General features: G+C 36.4%; 1 protein-coding gene across 4 annotated transcripts; it reads right to left on the reverse strand.

Moving 5' to 3' along the window:
• Positions 1–219: 219 nt before the first annotated feature.
• ZNF507 (zinc finger protein 507) lies at positions 220–20,131 on the reverse strand. 4 transcript variants are annotated; one of them, XM_048958902.1, is made up of 8 exons: positions 20,076–20,131; positions 19,165–19,249; positions 14,649–16,759; positions 13,303–13,408; positions 9,121–9,235; positions 6,656–6,760; positions 4,121–4,255; positions 220–3,987 (listed from the first exon to the last, which is right to left on the reverse strand). In XM_048958902.1, exons 3-8 carry the CDS (start codon positions 16,752–16,754, stop codon positions 3,624–3,626), a joined length of 2,931 nt encoding a protein of 976 aa, XP_048814859.1. In that variant the 5' UTR covers positions 16,755–16,759; positions 19,165–19,249; positions 20,076–20,131; the 3' UTR covers positions 220–3,623. The 4 variants fall into 4 exon arrangements, with proteins under 4 accessions (XP_048814859.1, XP_048814860.1, XP_048814862.1 ...); XM_048958903.1 differs by having other exon boundaries at positions 19,103–19,249; XM_048958905.1 differs by lacking the exon at positions 6,656–6,760.
• Between the last annotated feature and the right edge of the window lie 662 nt (positions 20,132–20,793).

The raw sequence follows: 20,793 nt of genomic DNA on the forward strand, positions 1-20,793 counted from the left end.
CAAAACTTGTTAACAGTATTAACTCTACCATCAGTACTATTAACTCTTTCAACATATTAACTCTACTATCTTGACTCAATAGTGTGAATGGTAATAAAAGTATTTCAAATACTTTGTGATTAAACCCATTCCCATCTCTCTAAACATTGGTGCAGTGATCATTTTTCAATACAACAGTATTTCATGCAGGTCTAATAAAAGTGACTAAAGTGTTTAACAAAAAAAGTTTATTACCAAAATACAATATTAAAGTCAATACGTGACAAACTCCTGTAAAGCAAAATAAATTATTCTAACATTGTACAGTATTTCAGAAGGTAGTTAAAGTAGTACTACAGACTTTGCTTCATAGTTCCAAACAGTCATCTATCAGGAACACAATCCTAGAGAGAGCTTAAGGCATGCAGCTTAATGTGCTGGATAATTTCATAAAACAGAAGTCATCCTATTTAATAAGATACAGCATCAGCATTAACTGCAGTCTTTACATGTCAGTTTTGTAATTATTTTTTTTTAAACTTTGGCTATAAAAGCAGTGCCATAGTGTTACGATACCTTTTCTTAAAAAAATACATGTACCCATGTCCATGAATATCAAATGCAAATGTAAATTTCTATTAAATATATCTTAACAAATGTTACTTTGAGTACCAACTGTACATTTTTAAAAATGATTAAATAAGTGCTTCTGAAAGAGGAAAATACAATAACTCTGACTGAATCCCATTTCTCCAGGCCAAGCATAAATCTGAAAGATGAAATATGCACCTATTTATCATTATAGCCTAGTATGAATGAAGTTTTCTCATTAGTAGAAGTACAGGCATTTAAAATCAAAGCTGTAAGTCACAGACCTCATTAAAACAAACAGGAAGAGGAAAGCTGATCAGCTGATAGTGCTGTGACAAAAGATCCAAAAAATATTTTAAAAGCTTAAAGAAAGGGGAAGACTGCAGTGTTAGTGACTTTGAAATGTGCTTGAAAAACCCTCATATAACATGCAGCCAAGCCAACCATATGCTTTCTAAAGCAGATAACCTGAGAAATACTTTGCTTTCAGAAACTAAGCCTATAATTACTTCACATGCAGAACTTCTGATAAAGGCCATAGGAATTGTGAGAGGGTAACTAACAGCAAGCAACAGGAGAGTTAAAAATGCTTTCGTGTTTCCAGGAAAGAATAATTTGTTGGCAACTGGTAGATCCATAGCAGTTTTTAGAGGCAACTAGCTTGATACTATTGCGCAGCAACCCATGGTTTAGCAGAAAAAAAGCAACAAGATTGCAAAGAGCAATTGTAAATAGATATGTTTTGGTTCCTACTCCCATTACAAGGAGTCTTGGTGATTATACTTACTGCTGCAAGTGTGGCCTGAACATAGACCTAAACTGTTAACTTTGAAGTTACTTGCTTCTCTTCTTAGTCTGTGAATACAAGTTTTTCACCTTTTCTCTCTCACTAGCAGAGCAACCTTATATAACCACCCCTTTATGCAAAAATAAGAATGTGGCAAACTATGGTTTCTGTGCACATTGACTGGCAGACTTTATCTCTAATTCATTCTGACATGATGTGAATAAATCGTGTTTTTCAATGTAAAATCCTCTTGTAGAAATCTGAAATATAACTTTTAACATAAAATAGTACTTGCTTCACATTTGTATTTAAAGTATCTCAAATGCCTTATAAAATGCTTTGATGTTATATCATGACCAATTTTAAAGTAAAATATATACTTTCCAATATCTAATTTATAAACAAAGTAATATATATTTAATCCAAAGAACAAGCTAAGGAAATCACTTACAAACAAAACCCACAAAATGTAGCTGGAATCTTCGTGCCTTTTGCCCTAGCATTTAGATTTCATGCTGTATTGTAAAGTTGCAACCAAACTTTTTTTCTTCTCCTCTTTGCCACTTTCAGTCAGCAGTGCACAGCAGACTGTATGCTATGTACATACATATGTACAAACGGCACCTTCTTGGATTTACTGTTGTAGCTTATTTTCTGCTAGCAGAAATGCATAAATGGGAAATAAAATGCTATTTTTCTAAGAGCAGGTCATTTTTAAGTAACAAGCTAATAAAAAAATCAGGCAACTGCATTCCCATGTCAGGAACTAGGCATGCTTCTGTGCTACTGCCATTCTTTAAAAGCAGAAATAAATAGCCACACAAAAGTTTAAATCATGTTATGAAAGGGCTTATTCAGAAGTGCTACTATTTCATTCCGTTGAAATGCATATCCCACACAATTTAGATAGCCAACTTTATACATAACCTCAAAAAGTTGCCTGGTAATTAGCCTGATCCCAACTGACATATAGATTAACATCTTCTACTGCAGACTGCTGTTAGCAGGGGAAAAAAAGGGAGAGACTTCCATGTGTTCCTTAGAAAACAAAGTAATCCTGAATTCTCTTTATAAATTCATATTTATGAACTAGCAAAATTTGTTCTACAACTGACTGTTTTTTATTATTTTGCTTAAAATAGTTTGCCATGTTTTATTTTTTGAAATACAACTTTCTGTAGGAAGATTATCTTTCTATGAACTATTTCTATAGTGACAACTCCGCCACACAAATGGGAAATTTAGACAGCCAGTGGGATTTTGAAAGAACTCCAGAGCATGTAGGCATCACTCAAAATCCCAGCTCATGCTCATCTACATCCTTGGGATCTACATAGGTTTAAAAATCTCTTCGTAGCAATTATTGTTAACACCTTGATCTCATTAGAATACAGTGCTCATGTACTGCAAAGTAATCACTGCAAGTGACAAGTGATATATGAGATGCTCAGTGTTGCTTTTTGTTTGTTTCTATGTTGTTTTTTTTTTTAAAATAGTTCTGCTGAATGTGTTAATAAAGCCCTTAACATACAGCAGGTCATTATTATAAAGAGTCTTTCACACGCAATCAATTAAAAAGATATATTCTATTAGGATCCCACTGGAGAAACAGTTACTAGCAAAATGCTTCTAGGCTACTCAGCTCCTGGTGCTCTAAATCAACAGATAGGATACCACTCTTTTTTGAAACACAGCTTGGAGTTTGTAAAGCCTTAAAAATAGATTGGGAAGATGAAATGCCTAGGCGTATGTGCAAGCACACACATGTCCTCACCCACCTCTCCTCTCTACCTTCCGGAATCCAGGCTGAGTTAGATGAGATCATATTGTGAATTTGTATCTGGTGTGATGCCAGTTTCAAAAAAGAGAGTAAAGAAAGTTATTTGCCTAAATATTTGGAAAACACCAAAGCTTTTCAGATGATATAAAGCTTTCATACCTTTGGGTTTTAACACACTGTACTAATGCATTATTACTGACTAGTACCTGTCAACGAAAGGAAAAAAAAGCAACAATCCTGCACTCTTGGCACCATGTAGAGAAATACCAGGTTAATGTGGATTATTCTCTTCCCTGCTCTCAGTATTTATCTCTAAAGTGATTCATCAATACCTGGTTAAAATTTTATATTCTTAGTGAAACAAGGACTTAGGATGGGAAATCATCAAGTTTTGCTTGCAATTCTTCTCTTTAGTTTCTCAGGCAAAATTAGCAAAGAAAGTAAATATTCACTCTAGGAAACCCTATCCTCCACTTACTGCTTTACCTAGATTGTGTTCTGATTTGTGCTGTGGTCCTTATTTAGGATAATATTTATTATTTCACCCTCATGTTCTTTCATGTGACCCAGCAGATTTTCTTTGTTGGTAGACTCAAAACCACAAATGCAGCAGCAGAAGAGAAGAACACAGTATTCTGTGCCAAGATGGGGTAGAGTGGAGTTCTTTTCTAAACTGCATGAGGTATTCATCAAATTAGGCTTTTCATTTTCATCAGAACCTGAAATTTCATTATTAGTCTGGTTAATAGACTCTGTAAAAGACACCAGGTTGTCTGAACTTCCTAGAATAGATACTGTACTTTCTTCTGTGCCTTCTAATAAGGTTTTGTCAGGAAGCTGTCCTTGAAACCTGAAAAAAGAATAGAAACCAAAACAACTATCAAAATGTACAGCAGTTGCTTTTTGATGGGAATTTTACTTTGGATCAGAATTGGATCATTTGAGAGGTCTGGATAATAGATTTGAAAGCAGACTTGACATACCTGCTGCTTTGTGAAATTGCATCATTAATAGCCTTGTTGACTTGTTCGTAGTTATAATTTTGGTCACTTGCATGTTTCCACATGTGGGACTTCAGGGAAGGAGGATGGCTACACACATATCCACAGAGAGAACACCTAAGGAAAAGAAGGAGAAGAGATGCATTTAAAAGTCAAGCTTTACTATAATAGTAATTTATTTTTTTTCTCCCAAAAGGGTGAGGAAGCAGCAAGATACACATCAATTCTCATAACTAGGTGAAATAAGTTTGCAAAATTTCATTTTACAATGTAATTTATGGAGTCTGAGAATTTAAGACGGGCTTTTTAGACTTCTTAAACAGTTTAACTGAAATCTTAGCTATTTGGCCTGTTGAATCTATTTGAATACTGCAAAAATGAAATAGTTCTAATGATTGCAGAAACATGGAGTATGTCTGTATGCCAGCTGGCAGGCAGATAGTGAGCTTTCTCTGCCATTGTTTTGAACCAAGCAGAAATTGTAATAATTAGCATTGCTAATTTAAACAGAATTGATGAAACCTTTCTTGGTGCAGCATGTATTAGTTTATTTGAGGATCACAGAATTGCAGAAGTTGGAAGGCACCCCTTGAGAATATCCAGCTCCATCCAGCTGTTCAAGCAGGATAAGCTAGAGCAGGTTCCCAGGGCAGCATCCAGTCAGGTTCTGGGATCTATTTGCAGGCTGAAACTCGTACACATGACATTTTGTCCATAAAGTGGTCCATCAGGTCGGGGTACCACAGACTTTCTATCTCCCTATAACACAATGTCCTGTAAGGTATGCTGTCTTGTTCTTCAATTCAGTTTGACTTTTATACAAAAAATTTAGAAAAAATAACATCCTAAGAAATCCTAGTTATTAAACTGTATTTATCTTTTGAGGAACGCCAGTTTGAGAAATACTTTTCAAATTTCAGCTGTATTTTTTTGGTCCTCTTAAATTTAATTTACACTTTTAGGACGCAAGGACTTTATGTATACAATTCCAATTACTTAGTATAGGAGCAAGATTTCAGCATACACTTCAGTAAATTAAACAGAACTACGAATGCTTAATGCAGGTAATAATTCTGTACGTCTTTATTTTTCCTAATAACCCAATCTCTCTTTCTAAAAGCAGCTGCAAATTCAGACTATTAATGGCAATCAGATAAATATATAACAGGATTCAGGACAGAACAAAAAATGTTTCCTCCTCCTGTGCAGAACAGCTGAAAAACCTTGAAAAGTAAATAATATTTGTGTAGCAATATGTATTGCATACTTACACAAAAAACCTAATAAATCCCACAGGACTTTTTCCATATGTGAACATACAACAGAGGAAACACTTTTTGCAAGTGTTTCTGAGATGATAAACTGGTTCTTTCAGTGTGAAGGAGAGGGATGATACTAGAGGACATCACTCCATTGCTGCCTTTATGTAGGAAGAGAATTCTGTCCTGCTGTGGAACAACAGGCATGTCCTTCTAGCCCAACTTGTCTCTATTGATTTAGAACACACATACCGTTTTTACCTTTTCCTTCTAATTTGAAGCCTTGTTAATAAAACAGATGCTTTCAAAAACAGACAACTTCACCCTCAGATCTAAAATTTCAGTATTTCTGATAACCCTTTTTCAAAACAACTCCACCATTAAAAGTAAAATAAAAGGAAGACCTCACTGTTCACTTATGGATAACATTAGGCCAAAATGAGATTTTGCAAAACACAAACTTAAAAAAATAACGTTGAATCAATTCTATATGCATATGTATTCCGCTGGTGTTTTATTACGTTATGTTATGTAATTTTTTCTGCACAACTTGTACAACTGGGCTTCATAGGTTGATACATGGTGAATGAAGCAACAGTTCAGTGTTTTTAAACTCTTTTAATTAGTCTTTTTTTAAAAGTGCATTAATTTAAATAGCTAATTTACTACCAGATTTACCTTGCTGAGAGCATAAGCTAAATGCTGTCGACTGCTTTACATACATCATCAAAGGCAGAAACTCAACAACTTTTAGTCTGATGCTCTACACTTCAGGATCATTATCTAGAATATGACGTATATTAAATGAAATGATATTATGGCTAACATAATAACCACTCGTATTACTTTTATTTAGGGCACTGTGATTCAAATCTGGACTCTTACCATGGTTGTGCCTAGAGTAGGATATTAAACAAAGCCAGAAAACATTCATGGGCACTGGAATGTAACAATTTATAGTTGTTAGAAGTGGTTTTAGCACATGCATTCTCCCAGACAATTCTGAGCGTGCTTTCGTAGGTAACGCAGTCAAGAAGCCTCTTGCAGTGAGCAGTTTATGTGCAACTACACCATTTTGGAAAGAAAGAGGAATGTCCCCCACCAAATCTCTTTCCTTCCTTCTTTCAAAAAAAAAATATGTCACTGGAACAAGGAACGCATCTAGGAGGGAAACGAATATAATCTGAACTCTGCCTTGTATCTTAATTACAAAATCACTACTATCACAGTTTTGTGCTAAATCCAAACTGTTACATACTTGTACTGTTCCATTAGCTGCACTGCCTGATGCTCCTGGGGGTGACGCCTCATATGGCATTTCAAGCTATTCATATTTGTGGTGGCGAAGTCACATACTCGACATCTAAAGAGACAACAACAATCTGACAATTAACTGCTAGCACTATTCCAGCAACAAAATCTATGAGAAAGCAAAGGTAACTGGAAAGACTGCAATTACAGGCTAACAACATTTACAGAAGCCTAAGTGATGACATATAACTTTTAATTTTTGGACCATGAGAACCTCTTGCAATCCCAAAAAGTCTCCAACTTAGAGCTAGAATCACTATGCATACAGATCATGTTCTGTCCTCACGTCCACCTTGTGGGCCTTTTCTGAAGTTGACAAGCATTATGATCTGGAATCGATGCTCTTGAAGCAAACATGATGTAGGTTGCTTGGCTATGTTATGCAAAAGCAGAATGTGACCATAAAAACTATGGGGAGACAGTGCACTCAGAAGTAAGGATTGTCCCTTAAGAACATGTGTTCTACTTTGTGCAATAACAGACACTTCTCACGACATTATTAAAGCTAAACTCCTATGAAGTAATAAAACATCTAAGTTTCAGAGCGTTATAACTGAAGTAAAAGTCGTGGACTAGATCAACGCATTTAGAAAAAAGTGCCCTAAGACAAAGTGTGTCTCATCACACTCAGATTTTATTTTTTGACTGTTGTCATGGGATCTTTTCACAAAAATAATACATAAAACAGTTCTGATCTGGATCAGGATCCCTGCATTTGGATCCCAGAGTCCTTCACAAAGTACTTAGCTATGCATAAATGTCAATATATTGCTACATAGGCTTCCTACATATAACATTAAAATAGATCTAACGGAAGTCATCAGGATTAGCTAAAATTCTGCATGTTTATCAGGATTTCAGTTTTTTCTATTTTCAAATGGTAAAATGTCCAGTCATTACTAAATTTGGTTTACAGGGTGAAAAAGATTGAGACTGCAGGACATTTAGCTTGAAATTACTCACTTTATCATCAAAAGGATTTAATTTTGCAGTATTAGAATTCAGGAGATATCAAATCTCCAAAACGCATCATTAGAGGCTATATAGACAGTTTAATTTCCAGCAATTTTTGTTAAATAAGTAATAAAGTATGTGTGTGGGCATAAAAATAGCTGCAATGTAGTTAGATTGCTATCTGGCATTATGAAAGGCTTAAGGAATACATGTTTTAAAGTGAGAAATATCATGAGTACTGCATCTTTACAGTTTTTAGGCTGTGGCTTCAGTATCCCACCAGGTCTGCAAATACATCTAAAGGGCTTGTGCAAAAATAATAAGAAAAGCAAGCTGTATCAGTAGGCTTAAATGTACTATACAGCAGTCTATGTCACCAATGGAAAGATTTCAGTGGTTCCTTGATCAAACAGGCTAGCTCAGTCTAACTCAGAAGTTAGTAAGACACTACAGATCTGTTGTTCCAACCCCACCAAGTAACCAATAATGCAATAAGGAAGATTCTGAGAAAAAGAAAAATCTGTTTGTATTCCACACTTGTTATCTGAGCAGATATCTTGCAATTTTTGGCCAGTGATATTGGAGATCATTATAATGCACAAATCAAAATAAAATGTCCTCTGTTTTATAATTTAGCCAAAAAAGAGAGGCCCTGTCTGAGCTCAGTGTTTTCAGGTGTTAAGATGAGTTTCCAGAATTTGTGCTAAAAAGCTAAGAATCGTATTAACTCACATCTATTTTCTAGCCACTAGAGAGGGACAGAGATCCACAGCAAATAAGCAGATTTAAATTGCAGGAATTTATGCAGTATACTTTATTTTTTCTGCTGAGGAACTGAACTATACAGTATTACAGCCAATTTTGGATATCAAGATTTCTACATATATCCATGTAACATCCTTTACAGAAAAGCTGTATCTGATCCTAACTGCATTAATACTGTTTGAAACCTGTAAAAAAGGTAAGGGGGCTGAGAACAGGACAACAGGCAGAATTCTTCCAAACTGAATAAGCCAATACATTATGAACACACCTTGACTCCTACCTCCTTCAAAAAGAAATGTGTATCTTGCTGTTTGCCTTAATGGCAATGGAGAACATTTTGTAAGAAGGCAAATCCAAAATAAAGTGTTAAAGGTGTTTGTTGTTAAATATATATTATTACTAGTGGCCAAAGTTCAATATTATAAAGTATTTGCTTCCCTTTGCACATCTAGATGCTTCAAACTGAAAACAAGCTGTTCACATAATGTCCTGGAAATTACAGCAAATCTTAATTACCTTAGTTACCTAGTTTCAGTCAAACATAAGTGTGGCTCCTTCAAAGCTGCAGGAAAATTACTGCATCGACTTTCTTTAACAAAATCTTTGAAATTCTATAAGCAGTACAGTAATCTATTTAGTTAAAATAAGCAGTCTATGAGCCTAGTATTATTTAGCAATAACTGAGACTCTTACCTGTATGGCTTATCAGAGTTATGAATTCGTCTGTGATTTCGTACGCCAACGTAAGTTGTGCTGGTGTAGTCACATACATCACATCTATACAGTTTCTGAACTGAAGACTTACTTCCTATATAAAAAAAAATATATAAAATTTTAAAGATTTGCATCCAGCATTATACGAAGTTCTCAGATGATAATTTTAGCACAGCTGAAAATTATGAAACGTGAATTAACTTTAAAGGTAATACTTCACTGGAGCAAACTGGCAATGGATGTAGAGAAAATAAAGGTGTATTTTGTTTACTATGCTGTTCAGCATTTGCCCTACCATCTACTGGAATTATTAAAGTTTAAGGAAGGCACATTCTTCCTCTGTATGAACACTTCTATTCTTCCTCCACTGGGCTGAAAATCCTGGGTTACAGCAAAAGTTGAAAAAATGTGAGAGAATGACTCAAATGAAGAAAAAAAGATTGGCGATGATAAAGGACAGGTTTCTAACTGGCAAATACAGACAAGACAAGGAAAAGGTCTCGTGAAGCACTCAGACTTTTTATCATCCACTTTTAGAAGGATCTGAGATGACTTAAAAAAAAAAAAAAAGATATTGACCAGATGTATTAAAAAATAATTTGGAACTTCTCCAAATTACTGAAAAGCAATTGCAATAAATTTTTTTTCTTCCACAATGAAAGAGACTCTTGAAAAATTAATGGTTGCAGAGACAAAGGCTAATGACTAATTTAAGACAGGAAAATGTGTGCCCACAAGTGCACAGTTTGAATATTTCTGGGACATGACTTTGTAGACTTTACCAGTCCTATTCCTTCTCCCTCACTGAATAATGTAACTTATCTCAGCTGAAATATTAACATTTAGGAGGAGGGATGGTGTTTTTATATGGGTCTTCTTCCCACTCCAGCCAATCGTGCAGCCTTCCCACACTCTTCAAATGAGAAAATAGCAGAAATACAAAGGAACAACAGATTGGAGCTGTTTAAATCAGCACTACTGTCAAAATAAGTATCAAGTTAACATCTAAGGGCTTCCTTTCTGCATCTAACCTGTTCAGTAACCTAAGTTTTAGAGTTCTGCTTTTCCAGTTGCAAGTAAGTTGCTCAAGTTCAATTCATCTTTATACAAATTCCTATTAGCTGAGTGAACAGTTAAGCCATTAATATCAGTTATGTACAGAAGCTTTGAAGGAATTGATACAGATTCCTGGAGAATTTCTCTGATGAGTACTTTAAAGTACATCCCAGGACCAAAATAAATATACGGTTCATTGTGTAACGCATGGGAGACAAAGTAAAGCTCATATCTTGGAAGAACTTCCATAACTCTTCATGCTCCTATGAAAAACAGCTCCAGCACAAACCATCACTTTGTATTGTGAAGAGCTACTAAAAAATTAGCATTTTTGGTTCAACATTTGAAATCATTATGTAGGGAATGTAGACTAGAGAGTTATTCTGAAGAATTCCATAGTATGTCATGTAAAATAAAACAGCAATCAGAATGCACAAATAATTTGAAACAAAATTTAATAATCCTGCATGTACAAAGATAAATAAAAATACTTTTTACTTCAAATTTAACATGTCAAATTGCTCACTCACCTGGCATTTAGAAAAAACAAAACAATATGGAAGTAATACTTAGCGTGCACTCTTTGCAATTCAACATTAATGTTCTTAAAGCAAAATATAGATATATTTTTTCTACTACACTCTCATACAGCTTAAAAAAATCACTGCTGTTTAAAAAATATTTAATGCAAATTATCAAAACATTCTTAATTTTACCCTTGGAGACTGCAGTTACTCTTTCATTTATGCAGAGCTCTGATGAACACAAAGACACTGGACTGCAGATCTACTGTAGAGCAGGAGTTTTATGAAGGTTGGGTTACTGCATGCTCCACTTGAATGGATTTTCCATCTTTAATGCTGAATCTTTAGAAAAACAGCTTCTAAATGTACTTTCTGTTATGAATTTTGTATTTTATTGGTTAGTAAGCTTAAAGCAAATAGTATCTAATGAGATTTTTAAAGTGTTATGCAAACATATTATCTAGTGCATAGTTATAAGGGGCTAACCACGCAGTAGCACATACTTAGGAGCAATTATTTACATCAATCAGTACTTTAGTTTTATCCCTCCAACAAAATGCCCATAAATTATAATACACCATATAATTTCTAGCTGAAATGAAGCAGCAGTTCTGTCCCCTGCCTCCTCTGATGGCTTATTTCTTGAGGTTGTAGGGGCTTTCTTGCTTTCTGGGTTGAGGAAATCAGGTCTCTTGAAAGTGAGCATGGAAACCACAGGTCTTTATTGTTGCTACAGTAACAGGTGTTCCTGTAATTCTGCTTATTACCCTATTCCTTCATTATTAGACATTTACAATCCAATCATATCCAGTGTCACCATGCTCCCTTTTAATTTATTGTACAACCATGATGAATAAAGAGATTTTTAGGACTAGCTATTTCATAAACAAGAAATGAAACTGTTCCAGCTCAGGCATCTTTCACATAAACAGCTGCTATGCTATAAACTTCTTTGTTTTGTGTTGCTTTATAGGGATGACATCTGTTTGACAAGAGACTGCTGTACTGCAATGGTGTTGCAATTTGATTATAAATCGGTTCTGAAATAATTTAGGCATTCCAAAGTATGAGTTAATACAACTTTAAAAGGAGAACTGTTTTCATTCAAATCACATTACTAAATTTCAAGTGGGGTAAACAATCAATTAAAGTGCTTGGATGTAGCACTTTTATAAGACAGTAATGAGCAAAAATAAGTATTTTAAAAATCTCTAACACAATTAAAAGCAGGACGTTTTCATGAACAGAGGCTTCTCTTTCATGGAAGTTAAGTTACAAAGTCAGGATATAAAATCTAACAACAACACCTTTATAAAATGTAGTATCTTCAAAAGCAGCTAGCCATCTTCATTTTCTAACTTGTACACTGAAAGCCAGAAAAAAGATGCAGCGTGAGCTAACAGAATGCAAGTCAAGAGTTACGGATCTCACTTTATTCTGATGCGTACCATATTGTTTTGGACAAATTGTTAGTTGTTCAAGCCATCCAACTTGACTCATGCTGGTTAGTACCTTTTTTTTTCAAGTGTCTGTGCTAATGCCAGCAAGGTGAGAATAGAATCCAGAGTTTCCGACTGCAATCTATGTACCACTGCAGTATGCATTTTGCTCTCTGAATAGAGACCATAGGTGGGACAGACAAGAGCTATGTACACAAAATGTGAAATATTTTGGCTCACAGTTGTTGAGAGGTGATATAATTACTGGTGTTTTCCCACAGTGTTCTAAAATTGCCAAGCACTAAAAATTACAGTGTTGCCTAAAGAAGTGTGGTAAATATTTTCAGGAATTCAACTCATCAGAGGAGAGAATGCACTGAAAATATAATATTAAATATTGGTCCTCCTAGATACTGAAATGATTTTAAGATCACAGGATACTCAGTGATTTTAAAACATCTTCCCTAGACTTCAAATATTGGCTGTTTTTCCCCTCTCTCACAATCTTTACACATCAAGTGTGTTTGGATTTTCTTCAGAAAAAAAACATGATTAAATTACATAGTTAATCAAACATCCAGAAAATGCCCTATTGTTACCCTGGTAACGACTACAGATAATTTTTCAAATGCCTTACATCTGCTTCTCTAGAGCTAAAATAAACTTTGGACATTTCATAATTTAAAGAGAAATTTCTAATCACAGAGCAGACAGCATTGTATATATATGCTGATATCAGACTATGTTATCTCATAGTGAGTTTAAAAAAAGGCTGCTCTGTTTACTTCAGGCTATTTGACAAATACTGTAGCTGTTCAAGAAAGACAAAAAAATTTTTTTTTCTCTTAAAATAGAGTAATATTCCATAGCAGTTATCTGTTAAGTATTTTAATTGTTTTCTCAAAAAGAAGAAATACGGGATCTAATCACACATGCAAAAAATCCACTTATTAACAAATGTCTGTAGGAGATCTCAAAATGGAAAATTTTTGATAAGTTTGCACATCTAGATGCATTTAGGTTAGGAATAGACATGAAAACATTTTGTCCCAAAAGGGATCTTAAAAACAGTAAGCCTACAAGAACAGCAAACAATTTTCCAGACAGCTTTTTATAATTTCAAGTGACAATATAAGCAGTACCTTCTCTTTCATCTACTTCACTGGAAACTATTAGTTTGTTAGACGTGGATGTTGAATAGATATCTGGAAGACCATGTTGCTCTCTCTCATGACTTCGCAGTTGGCTCTGAAAACACAATTTCCCATGTTTAAATATACACTACAAACATTCACCGGTTACTTCAGATACTGCAGTGATTTGCACATTGTTACTCAAGATTTAAGGACAACTGTTATAATAATATGGACGTTAATGTATACGCAGATTGTCCCTCAGTTAGTTTTACTAGAAATAAGACCAACACACATCAATCAATAACATAAAGGATTGGTGACAGTAACTGAGATGACTATGTGATTTGTGTTACTTTTTTGTAAAATCTGTTCATTAGAAAAATATCAATATTCATTTCATATGCAGATATACCACAACGTGTTGACTTTTTTTCTCTCAAGCTTTTTCTTTTCCCTTCTGTCCTTCTTCCTCCATTCTCATATAGAAGGGTCAAACAGTTATTCCTCCAGAATTATTATACTCCAAAAGCAATATGAGATTAGAGGCTAGAGGATGGCTTTTATGAAAATAGGCTCAATTTTCTTATTGCCTATTGATTTAAGAATATGTTACTGTTTCTACTTGCCTGGGGAGAAGGAGGAGCAGCCTTTTTCTACCATATCTCTACTTTTTTTTTTTTTTTCTTTTCAAATTAGGACTAGACAACAGGAAATAGGGGAAAATTTGCACTATCATTGCCTACAATAGTTTCAGTTTTAAGATTATATTCTGTTGCCATTGATTCTATGTTCCTAATTACTGAACTGACTGTATAGGAACACACACACCAGCACTAATGCTTAACACTGACATAATACAGTACTCTGTTCTGGAATGTGGTATTTCAGATCTCAGTACTACAGAACATCAAGCCCCAAACAACAACATAGGAAGAAAGAAAATAATTTGTTTCACAGTTTCTCTCATTATCACCAGTTACTGTTACTTTTGCTCACACTTCCAACTTGTCTGAATGTTTGAGCATTCTTTTAAAGTTTCAGCTATTAAGTTCTCTGAAGCTTCCACTTCTTCAGCTGGTACAGGTTAGCAGAACAACAGAATATTAAGATGTCCATTAGGTGGTTCTCATGAAAATAACTTACATGAAGATAGTTTATTTCAGTGGGTGAGGCAAAGTAATTATAGCTGAATGGTGTATCTGGAAAGTACTGCTGGCAATAATCTCCAATTGTAATGAAAATGAAGCCAGGATGTCAGAATGAATGTAGATATAAAGCAGGATCAACAGTTATAAAAAAGCAGGAAAACAGGTTATTTAGCTATTATAGACAAACTCAGGAAATAACTTTACCTTATAATGAAAAGATTCTTCACATTGCTTGCACTGATACATTCTTGTTTTGCAGTGGTTGATCATGTGGCTCTCTAAATCCTTACTATTGTCAGCAATGTGTTCACAGATAGGACACTGATAGGGCTGCCTCTGACGATGGACTCTCAAGTGTTGTTTTATGTAGCCCTTATTACCACTGCTGTAGTGGCAGAGGCGACAGCGGTAGGGTCGGTCTACATTAGGTATATATTCTACCAGGTTACTTCCTGGAATATTTGCATCGTTTGCATTTTGGCATTGTGCGTTGTCTTGTAATTCTTTCAAAATGTCATCATCAGAAGCATTTTGATCTGTCCTCTCCTTCAGTTTTTCAATGACAGTGAGTAGAGACATACTGATGCCCATTTTAATTGGTGCTTCTGATAACTCTGGCCTTTCTTTCTGTATCTCAACTATTGCACATTCACTTTGGTTTAAGCCAGAAAACTCCTCTGATGGATTCTTAAGTGAGGATACCACTCTAGAACGAGCCATGCCTGGACCATCAGCCTCTCCCTGCCCTGTATCTGCATCCACAGAGTCTTCCCCAGTCAAAGTCCTCAAGCTAGACTTTGTTAGCTCTGCAGCTCTGATAGGCATCGTAACAAGAGCTTCTGCAGCTAGTGAGTGTAGTCGTAAGGACTCTGAATTTGTCCTTCTTCGTACAGGAGGTGCATTTTCATCAGTTGTTACATTTTTTATAGAGCTTAATTCATTGTCTTTTTTTTCAGTATTATTCCATCCTATTATTACTTCTTGGATTTCACCTGAATGATAAACTCCATTGGGCTCTTCAGAGGTAACATGGGATTCCTCCGAGATTAATTTTTTTTCTGTTTCAATGTCAGTGTTCATCAAGTAAGACTTTTGTAAGACACTTTCTTCAGCACCTGGCAAACGCTCGACTATTACATTAACGTGACCCTCTTTATTTGGGCTACAATTAATGATTTTCTGTGCTGATGAAAGTAGGCTATCAGTTATCAAATTATCCTGTTCTGTATCTGAAACAGTCTCCTCTGTAGTAGGAGAATGCACTACAGACTGATTTATCATCTCATCCTCTTTTACATTTGTTCCTACTGGTGATTTGCACGACAGTCGCTCAGAATTGCAAATCTGAAGCTGAAGAGTAGGTTCACTATGGATATCTAGTTCATTGTTTTCCAAAGAAAGAACAACTGTATCCATGCTATGAGGTGTATGAGTTACAGCTGTCTCTGACAAGTTGGCAGTTTCATTTTCTTCCTCAAAGATAGGATAGGAACAATTAACTTCACCTGCATGTTTCCAAGCGTGTGTTTTCAACATTCGTTGCTGACCACAGGTGTACCGACAAATCAAACATCGGTACATGCCATACTGCTCATAAGTATACCATTTCCTCCTACCCATTTCAGATATGTGACTAGACTGAGTGGTATCTTTACATTCTGTATTTCCAGCCCCTGATTTGGCATTTCCTTCCACTGTCCCTTGCAAAAGCGAACTTGATGCATTTACACACCGCTGCACGTTTGTCTGGATGCTATTTTTACCTTCATTCTCATGGTGATTTTGGAAGTGAGATTCAAGTTCTTCTTGGTTTTTAGAAGTAAAATGGCATTCTGAGCACATCAGTATCACTTCGTTTTTCTGCCCATGTTGTTTTATATGTTCTTGTAGCGTTAAGAGAGAAGGTGATAGAAATTTACATAGACTGCACTGGTAGCACGTCACCTTCTTTTTGCTTTGTGGAAGACATTCAGTCACAAAATAGTCAGCTTTTAACTCTTCAGTCTTTTTAGTAGCAATAACAGATAGCTCAATTGCTTTAGCTGGGATTTCACAAAGATCTGTATCAAAGGACTGTGCAGAAGCGTCAGAATGGGAACGTTTTCTCCCTATTAAAAGGCATCTTTGTGATTTCTCACTTTCGACTATTTTGCTTAGCTTTTGGATAACATGGATTAATGGATCAGTTTTACATTTTCTCTGATCTTCACTGTTTTGCAATGTTGGGCCAATGACTGTTTCAGAAATCAGTACAGCCTCCTGTTCTCCAATATTTGGCATCAATACTGCAACGCTACTTCCTTCTTCCATAATACCTGGGAGAAAAATATTAAATATTAAAAATTATACACAATAATAAAAATACAATCCAGTACTATTTAAATTTATTTACTAAATGTAGAAGATAGAACCCACTAACTTTATAAAAACTTCTAGAAAGGTGATAAAAATAGCCAAATATTTTGAGAACATAAAGTAGATAATATAGATGTTATTCAAAACAGTTGCACAGAGTATTTCCAAAACAGCCTCTGTGTTTCTTCAAGTTGTATAACAGCAAGATAAATATTTTTCCAGCATAAACTCATTATCATTGTTAGAGTTATTGTATTTTTCTTACACTGGATACTAAAATAGACTAATCAACAGGAAGTGGTAGATTTGTATTTTTAAGCTATATGATATGATGTATGATAAATGTATTCCTAACATTCTCATCTGATACACTTATGTCTCCTGAATAGGTAAATGAGTAATTCTGGTATTTCTATTATGGTTAATTCTGGTATTACATTAGTCATTTCACCCTGACTATATTAAAGGCCATTCGACTTCAAATTATACTTACTATAAATGTTATTTTCTAGAAAAGCAATTGTGGCTTTTCCTACAATTCCTTAATTGTAGGGAAAATCAGTTTGTACTAAAGTTAGGATTTTATTTTTTTGTTTTGAGGGAAAGCTAAAGGCAGTAGCTATTTCCACTTACACTTCCTTCAAACATATCTAACTATGAACTACAGGCAGTTAATGTGGTAGTGATGGAGGTTAAGTTAGAAGCCAATATGTAAAAGTTTACATGAAAAGATACTTTGTGATGTGGTCAAAACTGCAGGGTAGGGATGGCTCTGCTGGACAGAAAGTCTTCCAGTGGAGTTTACTTCTGAAAAAATGTCTGAAAATAATTGATACAACTTCTGCTATACATATAAATATTTAATACACAATTTATACTTTATATACTATGTATAAAATATAAGAGCATAAAGAATGCCAGTTGTTTCTTTTACCAGCTATCCTTGAAACTTTATCCCCCGTTCTTTCATGATGATTTTTTTTTCTATTTTTACGAGAAAGACACACAGGCCAAATCAGAACTTCCACAACTGGCCTAAAGACCTATTAAATCCTCTCTTTTCTACTTCTTGATCTAGTATTTAGCTGGAATTTAAAATTGATAAGTGATTTCTAGAGAACATTGTTTACTCTGGCAAATAAATGGGAATAAAAGCCTTCCTTTGCCCATATGCAGCATAAAGAGTCTGCCCCAGAGACGTGCCAGAGGCAGCTGCAGCAGGGATCTGTTACCAAAGGCAGCACTGTGTGTGTCAGAAAGCTGTTTTTACTAATGTAAATAATGCATTTGTATTTTCACATTACAGGAGATGCAACAATGCTGTGGAAACTTTGGTTATAATGCTGGAAGGCTTTATGAGATTGCTTGGTGCAAACAGAAGATTTGCAGAGTTGCCGAGGCAACACTGGGTATGAATGAAACATCTTTCTGTTACTGTATAAGAAAAAGAATTCACATTCAAAGGAACTTAAATAAAAACTGCAATAAATTCCTTTATTGTACAGGAAAGCAGTACAAGTGTTTTGATTTTAAAATAAATCTAACCTTACTATTCAACACAAGAACATGCAATTTCTGTTTTAATCTAATACAACAAAAAAAGGATTTTCTTGTATTCAAGTCGAGTTACCTTGAGACATGCCTTTCTCATTATGATCAGATTTTTATTTAAAAAACAGTATTAGAGAAGATATGGACTACGGTTATGTGATACTTTTGTTCCTCATCTTTTGGACAGTGAGCATAATATTCCGCTTCCCCTAATACTTCTGTCTGCAAACACAGAACTTTTGAATCCATCAAGAAATGAACTATATGTAACAACCTGTAATTATTCCCACAATAGGAGTTAAGTACTTCTACTAATAAACGCAGGTTGCTACCGTATTTCTGTACTTAAATAGAATCTGCATTTATGAATTTATTTAAAGTGAAGATAAATCTTCCAAGAAACTAATTCAGAATAACTCAAATTTATTATTCATGGGGCTTTGGAAGAGCTGTTGGGTGCTGACTTTATGCACGGATAATATGTGCAGGATCAACACCTATGGAGGCTTTCTACTGAAATTTAATAAGATAAGTAAAATTACTAAAATTACTAAACAACATTAGTAATGAAATCACTAAAATTGTACCAACAAACTGTAAATAAGCAGAGTGCTGCTTACATTTCCAGTCTTATAAATTTGTCAGCCTTAAGGCCACTATCATTTTTTTCAAAAGCATCCATGATATTGGTCTACAAAAAAATTCTGTGCAGAACTAACTCAGAAGTTATTTTTATTTGCCACTCAACTTACTGTTTGGACTCGAGTTCTTTATGATTGAGAAGTTCAATAACTGTTGGGAAACTCAGACTCACCCTGCAGACTCACACTGTTCGTGTTTGGAACATTCCCTCGAAGTAATAATTCTGAACAAGCAAATATTGGCCCTACTTGTTTCACCTGAAAACAGAATAGAAATTAAGAGGCAAGACTGCTGAAAGATTGCAGAAGTCACATGTTGCCACACAATACTGCTAAAACCAGAAAACAGCGAATGCCTCCAGATGTTTGAACTTTGGATGTTTGTATATTATCAGCTTGTATATTATCAGCTGTGTATGGCATATATGGATACTGATGAAGTTAAGTAGTTCTTCGTTTAGGGTATGCATAATGCACTCTGCTGCTATGTTACACAGAGGAACAGCAGGAGAGCACAGGGATGGCTGATCCCAGCACGCATCAGCCCACCTGTGGGCCCGGCCGCCTCTCGCCGAGGCTGCACCCGCGGGGCAGGGAAACTGCTGCCAGCGGAGTTGCGCTGGGCCGGACTCCCTGGGGCAGCGCGGGGGCTGCGGCTCAAGGCCGGCCGGCCTGCTGTACATTTCCCCCATCCCTTTGCAGGATGTCCCTTTGCAGGATGCCCCTTCCCGCCCCACGCCGCCCTCTGCCCCGTGGCTGCCCACGGCGCCGCCGCCAATCCCCGCGCGCTCCCCGCTTTATAGCGCGCAGGTGCCGACGGCGCGGCCCTAAGGCGCCGGGCGAGAGGCGGCCGGACTGTACCGAGCCGGCAGGGGAGGCTCGTCGGGAGCTGCCGCCTCCCGCGCTCCGCACATGGGCTCCGCTCCCGAGCACCGCCCCGGGGCCTGCCTGGCGCGACCGCTTTTCGCGCTCTACCTGCCCCACCGCCGGCCTCCGCCGGGCCGCTCCCCGCTCGCGGCTGCGGCACCGAGGGGCGGCTTGGGGTTAATTTTTATTTGAAACAGAGAAAAAAAAAATTCCTCACCCCCTTGGACACCGCTTCAAGATGGCGACGATGGAGACCGTATCACGTGACCGGCGGGCGCTGATCAGGTGATCGGGGGTTTGGGGGGGGGAATACTGCCGCCGTGCCGCCGCCTCTCTGCCGTTACCATGGGGACGGGCCTCGCCGGGTGGCACTGGGCCCCGGAGTCCAGGGCGGGTGTCCGCCATCGGCGCGTTGGCAATATCTCGTTATTTACGGCAGTACAGCGTGGCTGATCGCCGCAAAAGCCACTACATAAAAGTCTACAGATTTTTTTTTGTGTCTAAAATGATAAATAAATGCAAGTGATATCACACATAACCCAATGGAATGGAGGAGGGGGTGTTTCAATTTAAGTCAGCAGGAATATGAGTTAAAAACATACACTGCGTGTCAGGGTCAGCCTGGCAAGCTGTGCACCAGAGATGTTACACGCTGTGATTCTGAAGTGTTTCATATGAAGAATGAGTTTCAGCAGTGGCTCAGGGCTAAGTGATGACAAGTGAAATCTAACATTTGTTTCCAGAAAGGGACTTGATGTGTGTTGATGTGGATGCAGTTCAGCTTTGGTGGGATCTTGTAAAATTAGAGGAATTTCTTTGCAAGTTTACTTCCTTCCACAGACTGGAGTTTTGCTAATGATGGCTGTTTTGTAGGGGTAGGAGATGCATTTGTAGTATTGGGAAATTGGGTCTTGTTCAAGAGTTTGCCCTGATTT

Source organism: Lagopus muta, chromosome 12 (genome assembly GCF_023343835.1).
Source record: "Lagopus muta isolate bLagMut1 chromosome 12, bLagMut1 primary, whole genome shotgun sequence".
NCBI lineage: Eukaryota > Metazoa > Chordata > Aves > Galliformes > Phasianidae > Lagopus > Lagopus muta.

Coding starts and splice junctions, on each gene's coding strand:
- ZNF507 (XM_048958902.1), bottom strand. CDS start 16,754: ATGGAAGAAGGAAGTAGCGTTGCAGTATTGATGCCAAATATTGGAGAA. Junction 13,409..14,648: donor AAGAATCTTTTCATTATAAG/GTAAAGTTATTT, acceptor TTGTGTTTTCAG/AGCCAACTGCGAAGTCATGA. Junction 3,988..4,120: donor GCAATTTCACAAAGCAGCAG/GTATGTCAAGTC, acceptor TTCTTTTTTCAG/GTTTCAAGGACAGCTTCCTG.